This window comes from Falco rusticolus, chromosome 1, assembly GCF_015220075.1.
Source record: "Falco rusticolus isolate bFalRus1 chromosome 1, bFalRus1.pri, whole genome shotgun sequence".
Classification (NCBI taxonomy): Eukaryota; Metazoa; Chordata; class Aves; order Falconiformes; family Falconidae; genus Falco; species Falco rusticolus.
The window spans coordinates 10,156,557-10,175,716 of record NC_051187.1 but is presented as its reverse complement, the minus strand read 5'-3'; the positions used below and the strand labels follow the sequence as shown (position 1 = coordinate 10,175,716).

At 51.7% G+C, this 19,160-nt stretch overlaps 2 protein-coding genes across 8 annotated transcripts in view; one reads left to right on the top strand and one right to left on the bottom strand.

The window, feature by feature from the left end:
• The window catches only part of MYH10 (myosin heavy chain 10), a 100,359-nt gene extending 97,130 nt beyond the window's left edge, over positions 1-3,229 (top strand). For both annotated transcript variants that reach the window (XM_037409355.1, XM_037409364.1), the window contains 3 exons: positions 11-119; positions 485-657; positions 1,395-3,229. In XM_037409355.1, the coding sequence (XP_037265252.1) occupies positions 11-119; positions 485-657; positions 1,395-1,539 (427 nt within the window). In that variant the 3' untranslated portion in view covers positions 1,540-3,229. The remainder of the gene's footprint in view (positions 1-10; positions 120-484; positions 658-1,394) is intronic.
• Positions 3,230-4,265: 1,036 nt separating this feature from the next.
• Positions 4,266-19,160, bottom strand: part of NDEL1 (nudE neurodevelopment protein 1 like 1) — a 29,127-nt gene continuing 14,232 nt past the window's right edge. For 4 of the 6 annotated variants that reach the window (XM_037409373.1, XM_037409380.1, XM_037409388.1 and 1 more), the window contains exons 6-9: positions 17,574-17,747; positions 16,669-16,760; positions 14,164-14,315; positions 4,266-5,891 (exon numbers count right to left, since the gene is read on the bottom strand). In XM_037409373.1, coding sequence (XP_037265270.1) covers positions 5,804-5,891; positions 14,164-14,315; positions 16,669-16,760; positions 17,574-17,747 — 506 coding nt within the window. In that variant the 3' untranslated portion in view covers positions 4,266-5,803. Of the gene's footprint in view, positions 5,892-9,349; positions 9,364-11,021; positions 11,057-14,163; positions 14,316-16,668; positions 16,761-17,573; positions 17,748-19,160 lie in introns of all 6 variants that reach the window. The other 2 variants (XM_037409402.1, XM_037409411.1) reach the window with 2 other exon arrangements.

The following is a 19,160-nucleotide window of genomic DNA, read 5'->3' as shown; positions in this document are numbered from 1 at the left end:
ATTATTCTAGGGAAAGAGCAGCTGCTAACAAATTGGTCCGTCGTACAGAGAAGAAGTTGAAAGAAGTCTTCATGCAGGTGGAGGATGAGCGTCGACACGCAGACCAGTACAAGGAGCAGGTAGGTGGAACCTTTTGGGGCCTGTTCCTCAGAAAAGGCAAATAAAACCAGACTTTGAGTAGAAAGGGCTTGTTAAGAAGCATTTGACTGAAAAGATCTAAGGGAATCTATCTTGATGACTAAACCACTGGAGTAATTCCCAGCAGTCAAAACCTCCCTGTGTTAGCTCTGGTGCGGTGGTCTGTTGGTCTCTCAGGCCCAGGAGCTCAGCGGTGTTTCCAGGGATCCAGGCTGGACTCTGCAGCGAGGCTGGTGATGGTTCCTCTCCAGCTGGGACCACCGGGGAGGACGGGGTGGTAGCTGGTCCCCCGTCATGGGGTCGCAGCTGTCTGGTTTAATCCTGAGTACCTGGGTTTGTGTTTTAGATGGAAAAGGCAAATGCCAGAATGAAGCAGCTCAAACGCCAGCTGGAGGAGGCCGAAGAGGAAGCCACACGTGCAAATGCTTCTCGACGTAAACTTCAGCGTGAGCTGGACGACGCCACAGAGGCTAATGAGGGCCTGAGCCGGGAGGTCAGCACCCTGAAAAACAGGCTAAGGTAAGCGGCAGCGGCGGCCGGCAGGGCTTTACCTGGGCCCTGTGTGCCCCCAGGCTGTCTCCGTGCTGCGGCCCTGGGCAGCAGCCAGCCCTGGTGTCAGGGAGTCGGTCTGACTGGAGCCTGCTGGGAAGTGCTGGCTGAGCCCGCTGATGGTCACCGGGAAGCTGCCCGTACCACAGGGATATTCCTGACAACTCTTGAGCCTCAACTCTTCGGAGCTGACCCTGGCAGCTCCCCTGGGGCCGCCAGTTCAGTCCAGCCACAGGGAAACGCCACAGAGGCGACAGCGCAGCGGGGGGTTCCGTGGCTGGCACTGATCCCTTCTCTCCTGACCCTCACCCTGGCGGGAGCATTTCGGCATGTTCCTTGGCAGCGGGTCTCTGCGATCGAGCGCTGTCGGGCACAGGCAGGAGTCGGCAGCGGCGAGGCTGCTGCATAGTCGGTGCTTTCTCGGGGAGCCCGCCGTTCAGCGCTTGGGCTGGGCTTGGTGCTCGTACACAGACGATGCCCCGAGCTACTCGGGAGTTGCAAAACGAAGGCAGTGGTGTGAGCTGAGCGGGAGCGCCAGAGTGCCAGGCTGCGTGTGAGCGCAGGGTGTCGGGACACCGCGTGTGAAATCTGTGCCGAGGGCGGCGCGGAGCTGAGCTGCCCCGTTCCCCCGTGGCTCGGCAGGGAGCTGTGTCGGGAGCGGGGCTGCGGGCGAGCTGTGACCCCCCCTGCCCGCTTCTTGTTTGCAGGAGGGGGGGGCCCATCACCTTCTCCTCAAGTCGATCCGGGAGGCGGCAGCTGCACATCGAGGGGGCCTCGCTGGAGCTCTCGGATGACGACGCGGAGAGCAAAGGCAGCGATGTGAACGAAGCGCAGCCGGCCCCTGCCGAGTAGAGCCCCGCCGCACCGTTTGCATGCAGAGACCTTGACACAACAGCCGGCAGGAGGAGGAGGAGGAGGAGGAGGAGGAGGAAGAGGACTTCCCTGAGCACCGAACTGCCTTGTGGCCGTAAATCTGCCTTACGAAACGTCGGCATGCTACAAGGTTACTTATCCTAGGTCAACTATGTCTTAAGGCTCTCCAGCCTCACCATACTGTACCCTGCTTCAGATATAGGTACAACTGCTTTTTTTATATATAGTAAACAAAATGGGATCGTCTCTGTTCAGTGCATCTACTTTCCAGATACTCATCGTAAAGCCATTTTATAAAGCATCATGTGAAGGATGAAACTTTTTTTTTTTTTTTTTTTTTTTAATCGATACAGAAACTCCATTCCCAGAGGGTAGGTGGTTGGGACAGACCCATTGTCATGACTATGCATGCTTTGTTGTACAGCCAGCATCCTTCCATTTCTCCTGTGCTCAGACGGGCCCGGGCTAGATCGAGTCTGTTGGATCATTGAAGACCAAACTGCACCCGTTATCTTTCTTTTTTTCTCCTAATTGTTGTGATCAGCACACAATCAGCGAGCGAACTGTGAAAAGGCCTTGGGAAGTGTGTAGAGGGAAATGTAGGGATGAATGAGTAGTGTCCGTTTTTAACCTGCAATATCATTTTGAAGTGTTCTCAGCACCTGCTTCATCAGTTAGTGTTCATGCAGTACAGGCAAACCGAAATAACCGAAACAGCGTCACCGCTCCTCATCTGTACAGTACTTCGGCGTTTGTAGAGACCTGCCATGACCATGCCCAACAGATCTGTGTATATATTAAGGCTAGTATAATGTGAACACCAGTGGAAAATAAACGTACAACACAGGCAAAATTAATTTATTAATTTATGGCCGAGTGAGTTAGTCCTCAGGCTGCGGGGCCGCGCGGCGAGAGGCGGCACAGGCGATGCCGTAGCAGCCGGCCTGGCGCTCCTGGGGCGCTGGCCCACGGGCCAGCCCAGCGCAGCAGGGCCCGTACTGTGCGGCGTGGGGCTCGTGTGGAGCCGGTGGCTGCAGGGGTTCAGCGATGGATGTTGCCTGCCTACGAGTTAACATGCCAGTGGATGTGAATCCTTTTTTTTTTTTTTTTTTTTTTGGTTGTTTTTTTTTTTAATTATTATTTTGAACAGTATTACAGCGAGTAGTTAGCATTCTTTTTGTTTAAATAGCTGAAAAACTGACATTACAGAAAGTGCCTTAGACACTACAGTACTAAGACAATGTTACATATATAATTTGCCTATATGACAATGATTTAATGTATTAATTTTGACTGTGCTTCATATCATGTACCTCTCTAGTCCAAGTGGTATTATTGATATTAGTGACGATGAATCAGTGTTAACTAGGAAACTTCCTCTGCCACATGCTCAAAAAACCATGGATTTCCTTTTTTTGGTTAAAAGCTTTAACATCTGTCGCACAGGTTTTGTTGTGTGTGTTTGGATATTTTTAATCAAACTGGCTGTTGACCACCAGGCATCTGACTGCAAATATCTTGTTTTCTTGTATACCCATATTTCTAGACAATGATTTTTGTAAGACAATAAATTTATTCATTATAGATGCAGCCGCCTGCTCTGTTTACTTACCAGAAGAGCTACTCCTGAGGCTGGCATAGACCTTAATAAACAAGAATATGATTGGAAGCTGCCTTTTCCCTTCTTCCGCTTCTGTGGGCTTGCTTTTCCTTTTATTTTGAGCTAAATACAGCACAACCAGCCTGGGCTGGGCCCCGAGCCTTTGGAACTGTTACGGCAGCGCAGAGCTGGAGGGGGAGGGGAGCTCGGAACCCTCGTTTCACCCAGCCTGGACCAGGGTGCTGGTGGTATAACGAGGCGCAGGGTCTGTTCTGGTGGGGCAGGAGGCTGCAGGGTGGGCGAGGGCCGGTTGCTGTGTCTGCCCAGAAAACACGGCCCAGGGGAGGGGAGTGAGGAAGAGGAGGGAGTGTGGGTAGGGGGACAGCAGCTGCTCTGACCCCTTCAGCGAGCACCAGCTCCCGGCACCCTGTTCAGTCCCGGGCACCTTCTCACGTGCCTCCTTCCACGTGAGGTGCTGCTGCTCCCCCCGACATGCACGGGGCGATGAAAGGCTTTTCCCGGCCCCAGGAACAGCTGCCTCTTACTGGGGCCTTTCAGGAGGAAGGAGGCGGGTGGCCCGCCAGCCCCATCAGCCGCGGCAGGTGGAGAGCCAGCATGGGCAGCGGGGGCTGGACCAGCCCCCAGGGGCTGCAGGTCCTGAGCCGCCTGCAGGCTCTGCCAGCCGCCGTGTCGGGCACACACTGCAGCGGGGGGCTGGGTAGCCCTGCCGGCCCCCAGGCCCGCGGGAAGGGAAGGAGAACCCTCAGCCTGGCTGTTCCCTGGGGGAGACTGAGGCAGCAAAAATCCCCAGCGCTTCCCCCAGTCCCATCCCGCAGGCAGGATGCAGCCGTGCCCCCCGGAGCAGAGGTGCTGCTGTTTGCCCAAACACAAGCAGCACAAGCAGCACCCCGGGGAGCACCAGCAGCCCAAGGCCCGGGGGGCAGCAACCAGTGCCACCCCCCCTCCCTGGGGCTGGGCAGAACGCGCTCCATGACAAAATACAGGCACCGGCACCATTTCTGCAAAATCCACCGATTCCACATGAAAAGAACTTTATTTTTGTGGAAGATTACTCGTCTGTTTTTTGTCTGTTGTTTTAAACACGGTGGGACGGGACGCTGTCCTATTGAAACATGCCATATAGATTTTGAATAAATAAAGCTACAAAGCCCAAGTTATGTACAAAGACCTTAGGCAAAGATATTATGTTTACAAACCTATGTACAATAAAACAAATGTAAACAGTCAAATGCAGCAGAGGATGCGCAGGAAAGGAGGACCATACAAACCCTGACGGTGAGGCGGGGGCTTCCCACCTCCCTTCTGCTGGGGCCAAGGGTTTTCCTCAGCGCTCGTAAATAAACCAACTTGGAGCTGCGGAACCAACTGAACGTGACCAGGCTGGGAACAACGATTCCTAAACCCCCAGACCAAACCCCGGCTGGGTTTGCTGGGTCGTTTTAAAAATCCACCAACTCTGAGGCACATAGACAGAGAAATCGCACAAATACGTTGCTTCAAAGACCCACAAGGTAACACTGCCGCCCACAACTGTCACAGAAGCCTGTCGGTGACGCTGTAAAATCCAGTCATATATTACACAGATCGGAACATGATTGTGACGGTTACAGGGTCCTGGGGGCCCACGGGCATGGTGGCCAGCTGGGTTAGCGGCTTCCTCAGGCTCTCGGGGAGCCGCCGTCGCGGGGGCTGGGTGAAGGTGGGGTACAAGGGGCTGGGAAGCCGCGCGGCACCGTCAGCGCCTACAGCAGCTGGGCACCCTTCTGCCCCGCGGCCGGGTGGGTGCGGGAGCACCAAGGGAGAACGCTGCAGCAGCGCTCGGCTCCGCCAGCTTGCGCTAAGGCATTTGATGTTGCAGCTGGTGGGTGCAGGGCCTGCGACGGGCACCCCCAGTGCACTGCCCCCCCCAGCACCCCCGGCTGCCTCTCAGCTGCAGCCCCGCAGCAGCCCGGCTGCCTCTGCCGCACAGGCAGGATCACCGGGGCCACCAGGGCCACCCACACAGGCAGGGCCACCAGGGCCACCCGCCCTCCCCTGCCCGCTCCAACCCAAGGCAGGAGTCAGGCACACACCAGCAGCGACGGCCGCGCGCCTGCCCAGCAGTAATGCATTCAGCCGCAGTAACCGAGTCACATACCTGGACCCGATTCCCAGGTGCAAGTGTCCAAAGTGCCATCGCAGAGCCTCACCCAGGGCCTCCTTCAAGAAGTCTGAGCCTTACTGGGAGGGCAGCAGCAGGATGCTGGAGCGGGCAGGGAGAGGGGGAGCCTTTAAGAGGAGCGGCCAATGTTTGTGTCATGCCAAACCTAAGTTATGGAAAAGATAAAGCGAGGGGCCGAGGACTGCCTGGCCGAGGTCTGGCCATCCCCTGAAACAGAGCACTGCGTGTCTCAGCTTGTGCGGCACAGGGTGTGGGGCCAAGTCAGAGAACATCTGCTACAGCAACAGGAGAAAATAAACTGCATTAACAGGACATGAAGGGCCGTGAGCACAGGGTCTCCTCTGGCAGCACGGTGCAGGTCGTGTTCCAGCGGCGTGGGAACGGGAACAATTCTGGGAGCAGTTCTTCTCTTGGTGGGCCGAGAAAAGCATCCGCAAGTCCGAACACGACCTCCCGCGGGCTCATACGCTCAGGGGGAGCATGCCAGGCGCTGAGGATGGTCGAGAGGCTCCCAGTCCAGGAGGACCTTGATCAAAGCCGTTTACTGCCCTGAGAAGCAACAAGAGACAGTGATGAGCAGCTCCAGGAGACGGCACCGCTCACCTCTCCCCATCACCAGCAACTGGAAGACAGACCCCTCGCCTCCCTCACTGCACCCATCACCCTGACTGTAGGGCCGCTCGGTGGTGCAGGAGCAGAGCCAACACAGGACAGCATCAGGGCTCCCACCTCTGGCTGCGAGGACCGGTGCTCACACGCAGCCAGGGATACACAGGTGGGTGCCCAACCCATCACCCGGAGCAGGTACATCACCAGCCCGGCAGGACGAGCGGCTCCTGCACAGACCCTGGGCCTGCTGGGGCTACACGATGGGGTGGACACAGCTGAAGGCACCAGGCACAACAGCGCTGGAGGCTCGGTCCCCGTGGCCAGCCCCCTTCCCTCTGAATAGCCGCCCGTTTGCCCAGGAGCAGGACAGAGGGGCACAGGCAGCAGCACCCTCACGCAGGGCGCGCAGCAGGGCTGGGGCCGCCCCCACCCACGTCCCCAGGCCCGTCACAGCTGGCTACACAAGCTCTGCCCCGTCACGGGGATGGGCACACGCACGGCGACGGGCTCTGTGAGGGCAGGCAGGCACGTGTTAAAGCACAGCAGAGTCGCCTCTACACTACACTACTCCGGCTGGGGTGCAGGGGGGGCTCCGGATGCCTCCACACCCCCAGGGTCCATGGGTTCTCCCCTCCGCCAGGCTGCTGGGAGTAAGGCAGGCAAGGAGAACCTGGCTTCCTGGTGGGCTGAGAGAGGAGCACTTGGGTCTGCCAGCTTCTCCATCTCTACTGGGTTACGGCTTTGACAGATTTTCCGTAATTAGGCTCAACACACAGCGTCTGCCCAGGCTCACCATCTGCTGATCACCACCACCACAGCCCTGACAGCCAGAAGCAATTCTGTCCCCGTCTCAGGACGGCACGTCCACCCCCACTGTTGCCCCAGAGCAGCACCCTGCCCTCACGGTCAGGTTTGTAACACCACAGGTGGGGGGAGAACCCCCCCACCCCCGCAAGGCAGGCCAGCCCCTGCCCCGATGTCCACCCGCTGCCAAGAAGAGGCCCTGCCAGCACCTCACCGGCTCTGCCCGAATCACCAGCACCACAGAAGGTGCCATTCGGATCTCCTGGCAGAGCTACACGTGTGAGGAGGGACACCGCACGAGCCAGCCTTTGCTGCTCAGATCAGCAAGCTGCAGCGAGCAAAGGGAAGAACGAGAGGCGTGAGGGCTCTACAGATGAAGAAAAAGCCACCCTGCGAGCTGGTGGCTCTGGGGTCCCCGGCTGGACCTGGCGTATGCGCTCTGAGGCACGTCCCCCTCGCTGCCATCGCTGCCTAAGGGACCAGTGTGCCAGCCCCTCACACGTGGGTGGCTCACGACAGCACCCCCAGACAGAGCAGTGCTCTTTCCGTGCTCCCTTTCGCGTGGCACACGGCTCCTGTGCGGCTCGCGTTCACTGCTGACCTCGCACCTCCCGCATCAGGGATGCGGAAACCCCGCCAGCAAACCCAGGAGGCTGCTGTCGTTGCACCGGGCAGTTACAAAACCCTTCCAGAAGAGCAGATGAAGAACTAAAAATCTCAACGCTTGCTAGCGAGGACAGATTCCCATGGTGACACGGCTCACCGCTAGAGCCAGGCCGTCTCCTTTCTGTCTCTTGCTCTTAAACATCCACACTAGCACAGCCTGAAGCACACCCCAGCAGCAGGGCCGGAGCAGGGAGAAACCGCCTTTCCCACCTCTGCCCCATTAAGCTGGAAACTTCCAACTCCCATTTGAGTGTTGCTTCACTACATTTCAAAAGGCAAGTGCCTCCCTGGCTGCACGCAATAAATAGCTGCTGGAAGAGGCTTAGGGGCAGATGTATTTCACTATTTGCCTTTGGATGAAGGGGCATGAAGCCAACCTGATCCCGACATGAGTCTGCAAATTAGTTATCAGCTAGAAAGTGCCTCTGCCAAGTAGGACAGGGAGAGGAAAAAAAAAAAAACCAAACAAACACCAAAAAAACCACACACAACAAAACCCCCAACGCCAAACAGGATTAAAATGGAGTAGTTTGCTGGCTTTGGGAAGGGTTAGAGAAAAGTGACATTCAACATCAGCAGCCTGGAAGTGCTTGTGTTTGATGAGTCGCATTAAAGCCAAGCTTTATGGATTTGTCACGTTTCCTGCACTAAATTGAGAGCCACTCTTTGCGACTGACAGACACCACGGGATGGTGCCCAGTCCCTGCTGCATGCAGGATGCGGCCCGGCCAACGCCAGCACCCTGGGCAGGCTGGCCAGGTCTGCAGCTCGGCTGAACGAGCACCAGTCCCCATCCCGGCTGTGCTGCCTCCAGCGTGGCACGGTGGGACAGGCAGGCTGGGGACAACTGACCCCTTTCAGGCCCATAGCAAGCGCCAACGCTCCCCACGCAGCCTGTCCTTGCAACCCAGCGATCCCCCAAAGCACTGCACCACGCCAGGCAGAAGGGTCCACATCCCTGCAGAGCTCAAACCTTGAAGCATTATCCCCCTCTGCACCAAGCCAGCCGCCCTCCCCACCACCAGGCGCCTCCCCACCGCTGCCCGTCAGCCTCCCTGACACGACATTGCTGAATCAAAACCCAATGTGTGGCATCAGCACATGGCGCTACACCAGGGACAGGCCGAAGGAAGCAGTACAAACCTTCGAATATTGCCGTTTCTGGGGCACCAACTGCTCCCAAAGCAGGTTTCCAGCACCCAAGCTGTGCCTGTGGGGAGAACGCCTCCCTGCAGCTGTCACCATCCAACGGACCTGCCTCTGCAGGCAGTTTCTCCTTTTAAACGAAACAACACGTCTCTCTAACCCTCCTCAGCCCCTGCTCAGAGTCATGTTTAGCAGCTTGGGTGCCCTCTTCCATCTCCCAGAGGTGCACAAATGAGGCCAGAAGCTAAGAAACCATCAGATGCTCAGCACAGATGCCACATGGACATGACGGGACTATGCCCAAACTACCTGCGTCAAAAATAATCCAGCAATGCCTGAAACAAGAAGGGAGACCAAGCCCTATTATCACAGAGCCAGGGCAGCAAGAGGACAAGTGCTACAAGCACTGTGTTACAAATGTTAACCCGCACATGTGAAGTGCTCACAGCACTGTGATGCACAAGGGAGACATGAGAAGGCTTTCTGCTGAAGATGGAGAAAGATAGAAACCTCATTTAGAACCCTTTTGAGGTTTCCCCATTGTTTGCTGATTTAAAAAAATACAGCAGGGAGGCAGCTTCTCCCCAGATCAGCTCCCGCAGACAGTTACCTGCACCGTTCACTGCGTCCTGCCCTCGGTGCAGAAAGAGAGATAAAGCAGGGGCTTTGGTTTGCTGAAAGCCAGTGCAGTAAGGGGGGCACAGGAAAAGGCTTCAACTAGTAGCAGCAATTGGGGGGCAAACTGAAAGCTAGCATTATGGCTGAGCTTACTGAGGTCTTACCCAGTCATGGATTTCTGTTGGTAACATGAAAATGCACAAAAAAAAAAAAGGGAAAAAAAGATCAGCATTACTGCAGTTAGAAACAGGGTTAAAGGAAAAGAAAATATGTTTAACACAGCAATGGTAAAAAGTAACAAATAAAGTGGACTGGATGACCCCTGCCTAACCTCTCGGAAGGGAGCTGGGAAGACAAGTCCTTGTGCTCAGTCCCCAGGGTCTCAGCCAGCACCGCATCGCTCCTGCCCTTGGCTGCTCTGCCCAGGCCAGGCCTGGCACGTGTGCGGGGCTGCTGCACAGAGCCGAGCTGCCCAGCAGCCTGGGGACCCGCCTGCAGCGATTAATCCCAGCCAGATCACTTCCCTCCTGCTTCTGCCTCGTTTCACTGACCCTCAGACCCAACCGAACGCGCTCTGTGGAGCCTGTGCTGTGCCCTTGCTCCAGGCTTCCTGAGAAACCACGCTCTGGTGCTTCAAATGGCACCGAAAGCACCGATCCCTGCTGGAAATGCTCCCTGCAGGGTTTCTGACGGATGTTTCCAATTGCCTGTCTCTGCACTGGCGTGGATTTTCTGCCCATTTCCAACCGCGCTCTCTGCCCTGATTGCTAAAGATAGGTTTTTACTCATTAAACTGTATTTCAAGCTGTATTTTGTACTTAGCACCTTATCGCTAAGACTCCCCCAACTTTACGTATCCAACAACAACTCAGCAGAAAATTTTCCTGTAGCCGAATAGCCCAGCTTGAGGAGTAAATGGATGTGGTCAAAGCATACTTGGCGACTGGCCCCGAAAGAAAACCAGATGAAGAGTGAGTTTCCAGGCAGGTGAGTGCTTTAAAACACACCACTTACCGCAAGCAGCAGTAACAGCACAAGGAGACAGATGAACACCCAGCACAGAGAAATAAGGAGCACAGGGACAAGGCTGCGGCAGATGAGGCTGGTAAAGGACCTGCGCTTTTTGACAGCGTGGGGAGCCCTTCCCACTGCCCTGAGAGGCAGATAAACAAGGACCCTTCGCCATCGCTGCCGGTGGTGCACTGAGCCCCTGTGTGGCCGGATCCCCTCCCACAGAGCCCGTGGCCCCGTTGCCTGCACAGCCTTGGCACGACGGTGCCACCCGGGTGCGCCGGGCAGGGGTGGTGACACCGAGCAGGAGCACTGCTGTCTCCCTGCGCTTCAGACCGTGCTGTCCACTCTCCCTGCTCGGCAATTCTGGCTGGCTCCCAGCACATCTGTGCCTTTGTTTGCTTTCCCATTAGCCAGAACCACGGCAACCGGAGCATCGGCAAACCGACAGCCAACAAAACATTGGAGGCAAAACACGACCGAAGGGCAAACTAACTTTCTAAGTTAACAGCAGCAGTACTTCATTCTGTATCTCTGATGTGACTGATCCAATCAGAAACATGCGTATCTTTGAAGAAATATTAATCGGATCAAGAAAGCAAGCAGCACACAATCTTACAGGTTGCAACAGGTTACAGCACTAGAGAAGTTTATCTAAAGTAAGGAGAAAGACAGAGATTATAGCCTCAGGCTTTGATCATGAGCTATTAGTTTGCAATACTAAGAGAACTACTACCTCATGCAGTTAGCATAACCACCAACTCTGCACCTCCAAGCACCAAGTTAAAACGCATGCAGCTTATCATTGCAAATGAATTCATTTACCCATGACCAAGGTGGGGAATATGACCTTTTCACGCCTAGTGGAGAAAAATTGAAACAGTTTATGCACACAATAAAAGACATTCCTGGGGATAACCCTGGGTGCAAGAACTGGGGCAAAGCAAAGGTGTTCCACAAAACCTCACCAGACCTCTCCTGTTCCACCACTGCATAATGAGACTGCTCTGCACGGGCAGGCAAGGGGTCCTACTTCAGCAACAACCAGCACTCCCATCACACTCCACTACTGAAAAAGCACGACCCAGATAAAAGCCTGAACATTGCAAAGCACATTACAGGACACGGGATTACTCACCTGCACCCAAGTTATCTACAGCTCCCTCTTCTTCCTGGGAAACTTTTTAATAAGGTGGACTAAGCAACCGAAAGACGACCCTGATCTCACAGCTTGATGTATTACAGTCAGGCTTGTGGATAACAGTGTCCTCCATGTAAATATACCTACATGCTTCACAGGACTGCTTGAAGTGTGCAAGCAGACACACTTCTCACCAAAAAAAAATTGGCTTGTTTAATAAAACAAAACCCAACAGACTCACAAAAATAACCGAACATTATTTTTTTTTTTTTTTTTTTTTTTACATTCAAGAACACAGGAAGGGGAGCAGGCAAGCAGTGAACAAGGAACAAACACCCCATGTTGGCTCACATGCTGCCTCAGCTCTGATGTTCAAGTGCCAGGCCTCCGCCGAGCCCATCAAGGTCAGAGCCATTTTGTTCCCCAACTGGATCAAAGTTATTAACCAATTAAGAACAATTAAAACAGAAAAACACAAGTATCTATCTGAGAACATCCTCAAGGTGCTGTTTTGCCCTGTCCTGGCTTCTGAACAGAAACAGCATGTTCCTGAAGGAACAAGTCTGCAGGAAATTAATCTTACACCAGACTCTTTGGAGTTTTTAAAAATTACGTAAGTCCTAACTGTTCTGATTTCCCAGCAAAGCCTCAGTGCAAGCCCCGCCGTCCTCCAGGCCTCCCCTACAGCAACACTCCCCTGTGCCAGCTGCTGCCTGTCACTGCCTGCAGCTGCCTGCTCAGCTCCACTCAGCAAGCAAAGAGCAGGTGTTTGATGGGAGACAGAGACTCATCAAACATTTTAACCAACAAAATGGTAGAGGAAGGGAAGTAAATGGAACTGTAACCATGTGGCCAAGTTACCTCTGTCCTAATCCCACCACAACACAACCAGCTGTTCTTTGGGCAGTGGCTGCAGATTAGATTGGATCCACGATCACACGTGGCTGTTTCAGGCTCCAGCAACAACTAGGGGCAGAGAGGAGAGTACGGGGGCTGGAGAGAGAGGAGGAGAAGGGAGAAGACAGGGCATGCCTTGACTCAGCCCCCCATGCCCAGCCACCACAATGCACTCTGGATCTGATGTCTGCCAGCAACCGGTGCGGCTGGGAGCTCGGCCACTGCTGGCAGCGTGCGGGCATGATGGGGCTGACCTCATTTAGGTTACAGCTCAGTTTAGCTTACACGTGCAGACACAATTACACAGGTTTTACACAGCAGCCGTGGAGACGTGCACACGTCACAGACACCTCCAGCATGCACAGACCCTGACAGGGGCAGTAACGCAGAGCGGGAGCTGTTGCAAGGGGAGAGGGATGGGCCACCAGCCCCGCTGTGAACAGCGTATGGGGGTGCAGAGGAGAAGGACAGGACAGCAGGGCTGTGGAGGGATCTCTAACAACTTGCAGATAAGCACATCAGTGATTTCCACCCCCTTTTCTAGCCCACTAACATCCTCCAACTGCTGTAGAAGTTATCCTTCAGGAGTCTGGGTTTCCAAGCCTTTTTCAGCTACAACCTGCTCCTAACTCCAGGCAGCCAGCCCAGATAATAGGCGTGATGACAATCTGGATAATTTGAATTGACCCCCACACAGCAATCAGCTTGTTCCTCACACTACAACTCAATATAGCCATGCTGCCTCCTGAGAACATGATATAATCTCTCCCTACCAACTACCCTGACAGCTTGCACCTGAAACGTAGCCTGTGCACTGCAAGCATGAGCACTGCTGCAGTGGTGCACAGACCCCAGCCAGCCCTGCAGCACAGAACAACCCAGAAGTCTGATTTGCACGTGACATTGACTTTGATAGTCTCTGAACTCTTCCTTTCCAAAAGCAGCAAACAGCAGTGGCTCTAAAAACTCTGAATGCCAGTTTCTAAGATGCAACTTGCCCTGCTACCCACATAGCAACACAATTTAGCTCAAACGAGGGTGATTGTAGGAAGCTCAGCTTGTCTGCTCTGTATATGGCACTCTTCAGGTCGGTAACAGCTCATTTAATTCTCTAAAATAAATTCTGGATTGAGGATGTGCTGAATATTGGCATCAAATTGCACTGGCTTGAGGTTTAGCATGGAAGGCTACTACCATGCAGGGAGCACGGAGGGGGTTTTGCCCAGTGACACCAAGCACAGCTCACAATACCGCAGTGCTAACACTGGAGGAGCGCTGTGGTTTTTGCCTCGCTTCTCAGGCTCCTCACACAAGCACGAGGCCCTGCGCTATGAGGAGCTGTGGGAGAACCCTCCTGCTCAAGCACTTCCCGGTACCCCAGAGGAAGCTCTGACCACAGGCAAGTCACAGGAGACACGTGGGCTAGTTTTTCCTGTGAAAGCAGTTTCTGGCTTCATGGATGACACACAGCACAGCCAGAGAGGCAGTTGCCCCCTCAATCACCAGAATTACGCTGTTAATGACGTTTAATTTCCCCCTGATAGAGGGGGAAGTAGAGCAAAGAGGGCACCAGCCTCCCAGCGAACGTTTGCTGCCTACACTCAGCTGTTCTCACCAAGGGAATCTCCAGATTTGCAGTTAATGTACTTCCCCATGAGCACACCAGTAACTATAGCAACTCCACCACTACTTACTTCAGAACAGGCACTGACATCCTACCAGCTAGGAGACAGTCACATTGGCTTTTCTCTTTGCTTTACAGAAATCAGTACTGTCACCTTCCCCATCCCCTCGAGACTTTGGCTCCGCAAATTATTTTTCCTATAGGACAAAAGCTGTCATAGGCTAAAGACAAGCCAAGAAAAACTTCTGCTCAAAGTACATGCTGAAATGCACGCCCCTTTTGGGGAAAAATATATCCTTACTTACCCTTTGTCGAAGAAAGAAGTATGCCCCGGATGAGGGTACTTTGTGCCATTGCTGTTCATCATGCTGCTGTTAACGTTCCCTGAAATATAGGATTTCCGTGATGCCTGGTCCTTTGCAAAATTTCTGCAAGCAGCTAATTTGGATTCTAAGGCCTGTGAAAGTGGGGAGGGGAAAAAAAAGCATTGTCAAAACATTAATACCATTAAGAGAAAGTATTTTGCTGCTTGAGTTCATGCTTTGTCATGACCCCAAGATCACCACGATCAGGACCCCAGTGTGATCACCTTTGGCAAAAACTGAACTAAAAGGGAACAAAGCTATAATTTTCTCTATTACCCAACCCCAAAGGGAACACACACAACAAGATGCTGACGCAGACTGCTAGGCATGACTCAGTTCCATTAGGGTTCAGATTTTTGAACATATCCACTTTCAGTTAATTACTTAAAATAAGGAAGCCAACTCCTAGCAGAAGTTACCAAAACTTCTTGCTTCAGCAGCTGCAGTAAGACTGGCATAAGCTAATTGGAAGACTAAGACAGAGCCTAAAGCAGAATCCTCAGGTTTTGGGAGGAACCGCATATTTGGGAAGTTGAATTTTTTCCTCAGGACAATGCCTTCTAGCATTTCTTTCTTAATCTTGGCCTACAAAAAAACCAAAACAGTTTCCTAAGCCCCACTGATACACTTCAGAACAAACAGCGCTACAGCCACAGCATCAGAAGGAGGAATCTAAGGCAGCAGCTAAGCCTGTCTCTGTGGCCTGCACCTCATCTCTACTACTTCCAACCAAGCCTGGTGAGATCTTTTTCCCCCTATACAAGGTGACAGTCTCCGGATCACCCACTGACTCCTTGCAGGCAGGAGAACAAAAGCCTGATTTCCCTCTTCAGAACATCACCTGCCCTTTCTGCTGCCTGTCACAAACTGAGGCTTAACTCGAATGTCCATCTGGTCTAGCAGAAAGTCCTCTTAACTCTTTGGTACATCCACCCTGTGCAAGGAGGCATTCAGACACGTGCAAATGCATGCACTGGAGACAAAAGCTCATCTCCCCAAACACGTGGTTTGGTCCTGTTCCACATAGAAAAATATTCCATTAATAAGGCACCGACACGCTACCCCACATAAGTGAACACTACACGGTCTTCTAGAAATCCATGTAAGCTTACTAGCAACTATATGGGGAGATAGAGATAATTACCAATCTCTTGGTCTCAAAGCACCTATCAGCTGGAAACAGCCAGCATGATCTGTGCCAAGCGACTCCCGTCTCAGCTGCGAGCAAGAAAGCAGAGGGGAAATTTCCTGCAGAGGAAAGGAGTCTAAGGCTTGGGATGAGGCATCCTATGAACAGCCAAACCCAAAGAAATCCTGAACATCCTATAATTGTTACTAAACAAATGCACAAGCTGGAATTTTGTATCAGTGGCAGAGTGTGTGTCTAAGAGCAGGCTGGGAAGGCAGCATGCTTATTTGGCATTTCCTGTCCTTGCAGAGTAATCACACAGGATTGTGATTAAGCTCCCTAAATCCCCTGCAGACTCTTACTCACAATGATCCCATTTTAAACACGTCACTCCATAACCCAGAGTCATCCTGCCGCCCTTTCAAACCAACTACGAGCTCACTGGCTCCAAATGCAAGCAACGAGGTAATTTTCAATTTCAAACTTTGCTAAAACAACTGTCTCTACTGCATCTATTGCTGTTCTCAGTGTTAGCCACAAGAGACGGAGGAAAGCCAGCACCGGAGGCTAGACACCAAGGCTAACCATGCTTCCACTCAAAACACGAACCACCGAGGCATGTCAACGAGCTTCTCCTAACTCAGGAGTCATGTCTTCGTTCAACTGGAAAGCCTGGCATCCTAACCAACACTGTAACAGATGTTTAAACCACTTCTTCCCTGCTTACAGCAGTAATCCCTTTAACAGCTCACGCATTTCACTTCCCCATCAACTACATATGGGAACACTGGGCTTTCTCCTGATTTATTTTCTCACTTTCTTATCAAAGGTTTCTAGACATTATTTATTTCCCATTTTCAGCATCTGTTGCAGATCTCCCCAGGCACATGAGGAGACACTGGCAGCGTGATCTCGGCTCCTTGCTCATGTGCAGCAGGCACCCAGAGTCTGAGGCTCTGCATCTTAGCCTCATTACAGAGGAAGCTGCAAGGCCCAGTTTAAAGTAAGGAAAAGTAGCTGTTGCTGTCTAACTCCATATACCAAAGTGCTTGAGAAACTTCTACTCCAAATATGAATTTTGACACCAAAAATCTGCATCAGAACCTTAGTAACACACTTTACAAATCAAGATAATTAAAAAACACAAAACAGATTATCACATACTAAACAGTGAACACGGGTGATTTGGGAAGTACAGCACGTATTCAGCATGGGCTAAGGCCTTGCTCTAATTGTGCGCAAGGACGAAAGCACAACGACAGCAGCACAGAGCTAGTAAGAACTAGCAGCACAGAGCTTCAGTTCAGAGCACTCACCCCCACTTTCCGTAATAGATCTCCCACAATGTTGAGTGCAGATATTCTAGCTGAAGGAGTAAGGGGGCTGGTACCAAATCCATTTGGTATAGCTGCAAATACAGACACGCTTTATTATACGCCCTACAGTCAATTTTTCTTTTAAATGTAAATAAATCAACTTCTACATAAAAAGGTAAATCTAAAATCCTGCTGCAGACTCTTTATACAATTATCCCACAATAACACACAGACTACATGACCATTAGCCACGGAAAATGAAAAAGCTTAATTCCTGTCCACTGCCCTCTTTCCCATTAGACCTACATGCAGAGTTCATGCACTCTCCCATCTGCAAGGCTATTGCCTGCAATTCATCTAATCCAGCCAGAGCTTCCTCTGGAATCTACCCTTTCTAATTTGAAAAAATAATGTATTAATCCTTGTGATTGTCCAGAGCCTTCCAGATGGGGAAGGGGACTAGACTAACATCCTGATGTCTCACAGAGAAGAGATGACCCCTGAAAACTATGTGCGGTAACAGAGACCCCAGACCATTAGAATTACTGACTACCATTTACTCACCACTGCTACCCCACACTTAAGAAGAAATACCAGCTACTCCACTTCCCTGCAACCCCAGGTATCTTCAGTGCTCTGCTGCAGGCACCTAGTGCTGAGTACAACCCCTTCCCCCTCAAAAATCTTATCTAAGCTTCACTGCCCTTCTCTCCTGTGCTACTTACTCATTATACTCCTTGAATGCACCTGATGCTGCCCCAGGATTTAAACACACCTTATGCAACACACCTGTGGGATCCACCTGCATTTACTTCAAACTCACCAACAAGCACTTGGTCTGAAACTGTTAGCTAACAAGCTGAACATACTGCCGAACAACTAGACACAGTTTCTATGACTTATACCTTTTGGGGAAGGAAAACTATTTTCTGATCCTTTTCCAACAGGCGTAGCTGGCAAGGAGAGAGATGCCTGGACAGCTGAATCCATCTTTTCACAGTCTAGAGTCGGAGAACTGGGTGCTGACTTTCGGGTGACTTCTTGTTGTCTTTCCCGTACTGCCAGCTCTTGCCGTAAGTCTAAGGGTCAAGGGAAAAACAAACAAACCCCCCATATTAGCGACCGATTTCTCAAACACACACTCTCTCTTATTCATTTGGGAGGGAGGGAGGAGGAGACACTTTGTGACAACCCTGTATTAATTGCCTGCTGCTTGCTTTCCCCCACCTCAGAGCAGTCACAGCCCAGCACCATCATTTCCCATGACAGCTGGGAGCAGAGAGGCAGCAGACAGAGCCCTCGCTGGACCACAGCACTGTGTGGTCCCAGTGAGCACAGCTGGTGATTTAGCCTCGGTATTTTTGCCCACCTGTACCGTGAGTCCCATGGAAAGCATGCTACAAAAACTGCAGCTGGCCACAAATGCCTGCCGAACTACACTCGGCTCCTGCCCAGAGGCTGGAAAAAGGGAAGAATAACCTATTCTTGTTTCCAGTTCCCCACATTATTCTTCCAGTTAATATACCACAGGACTCCACACTAGCCAGAGACAGTCAAAGGGTTGAACCCAGTTTCTTGATACCTCGACAAGTAGAAGAGTAGACTGGAGAGGCTGGGTAGTCCAAACCACAGGGAAAGAGACTAGAGATTAGGAAACACCATGTTTTATTCTCACCTCCTCTCCAGACTGCCGCTTACCCCTACCTTGTCCCCTCCCATTTCCACACACCTTTGCTACAAAGAGCATCCAGCACAGCTCAGCATTGAATCTATAAAATCCTTAGAAGGGACTAGACACAAATAAACGATAGATTACAAGGGGGTTGTTTCTTTTTGGGTACAGCAACTTAATCTTCCACAGACTTCTTATTCCTTGCCTCAATCTGGTATAACATGCAAGAGCAAAATTAGTTGTACATTGTGGCTTTTAAGTTCTCACAAATATTTAGACCTGATTTTAAGTAAAACAGCACAGCTGAAATGAAAAACTACTTAGGCTCCTAGCAGAGGATTTGTGGCTGTTCAATCAGAAATATTTGACTTTGACACTGTATCAGCTCTTTTAGTGGTTAGTGTTCCTGCTTGCTGTCAAGGGGCTGTTGTCAGGGGGAATAACATGTAGCTTTGTTACCCTAACAAACACTAAAAGTTTCCAAATGACTCATCCAAGAAACAAGATGTCTTTTCTGCATATCATTCCAGTGTTCTAGAAAACAGTCCCCTAGGTTTTTTTGTTTTTTCCAGTATTATTACCCTAACCCCAAACTACAACACATGTATTTCCCTTTTCATATTTGTTATAAAATTCCTGTGCTTCCAATAAAAGCTTTCAATTTGTGGGGAACGAGCATGGTCCAAAGAACTTCACAAAGGAGAACAACAACAAAAAAATCCCAGCCTGTTGTCAAGTGTGCTGTCTCACACTCAGGTCTAGGCCTTAACTGAGGAATTATTTTAGAAAAGCTTCACTTGGGAAACAAAGTTGAAAACCA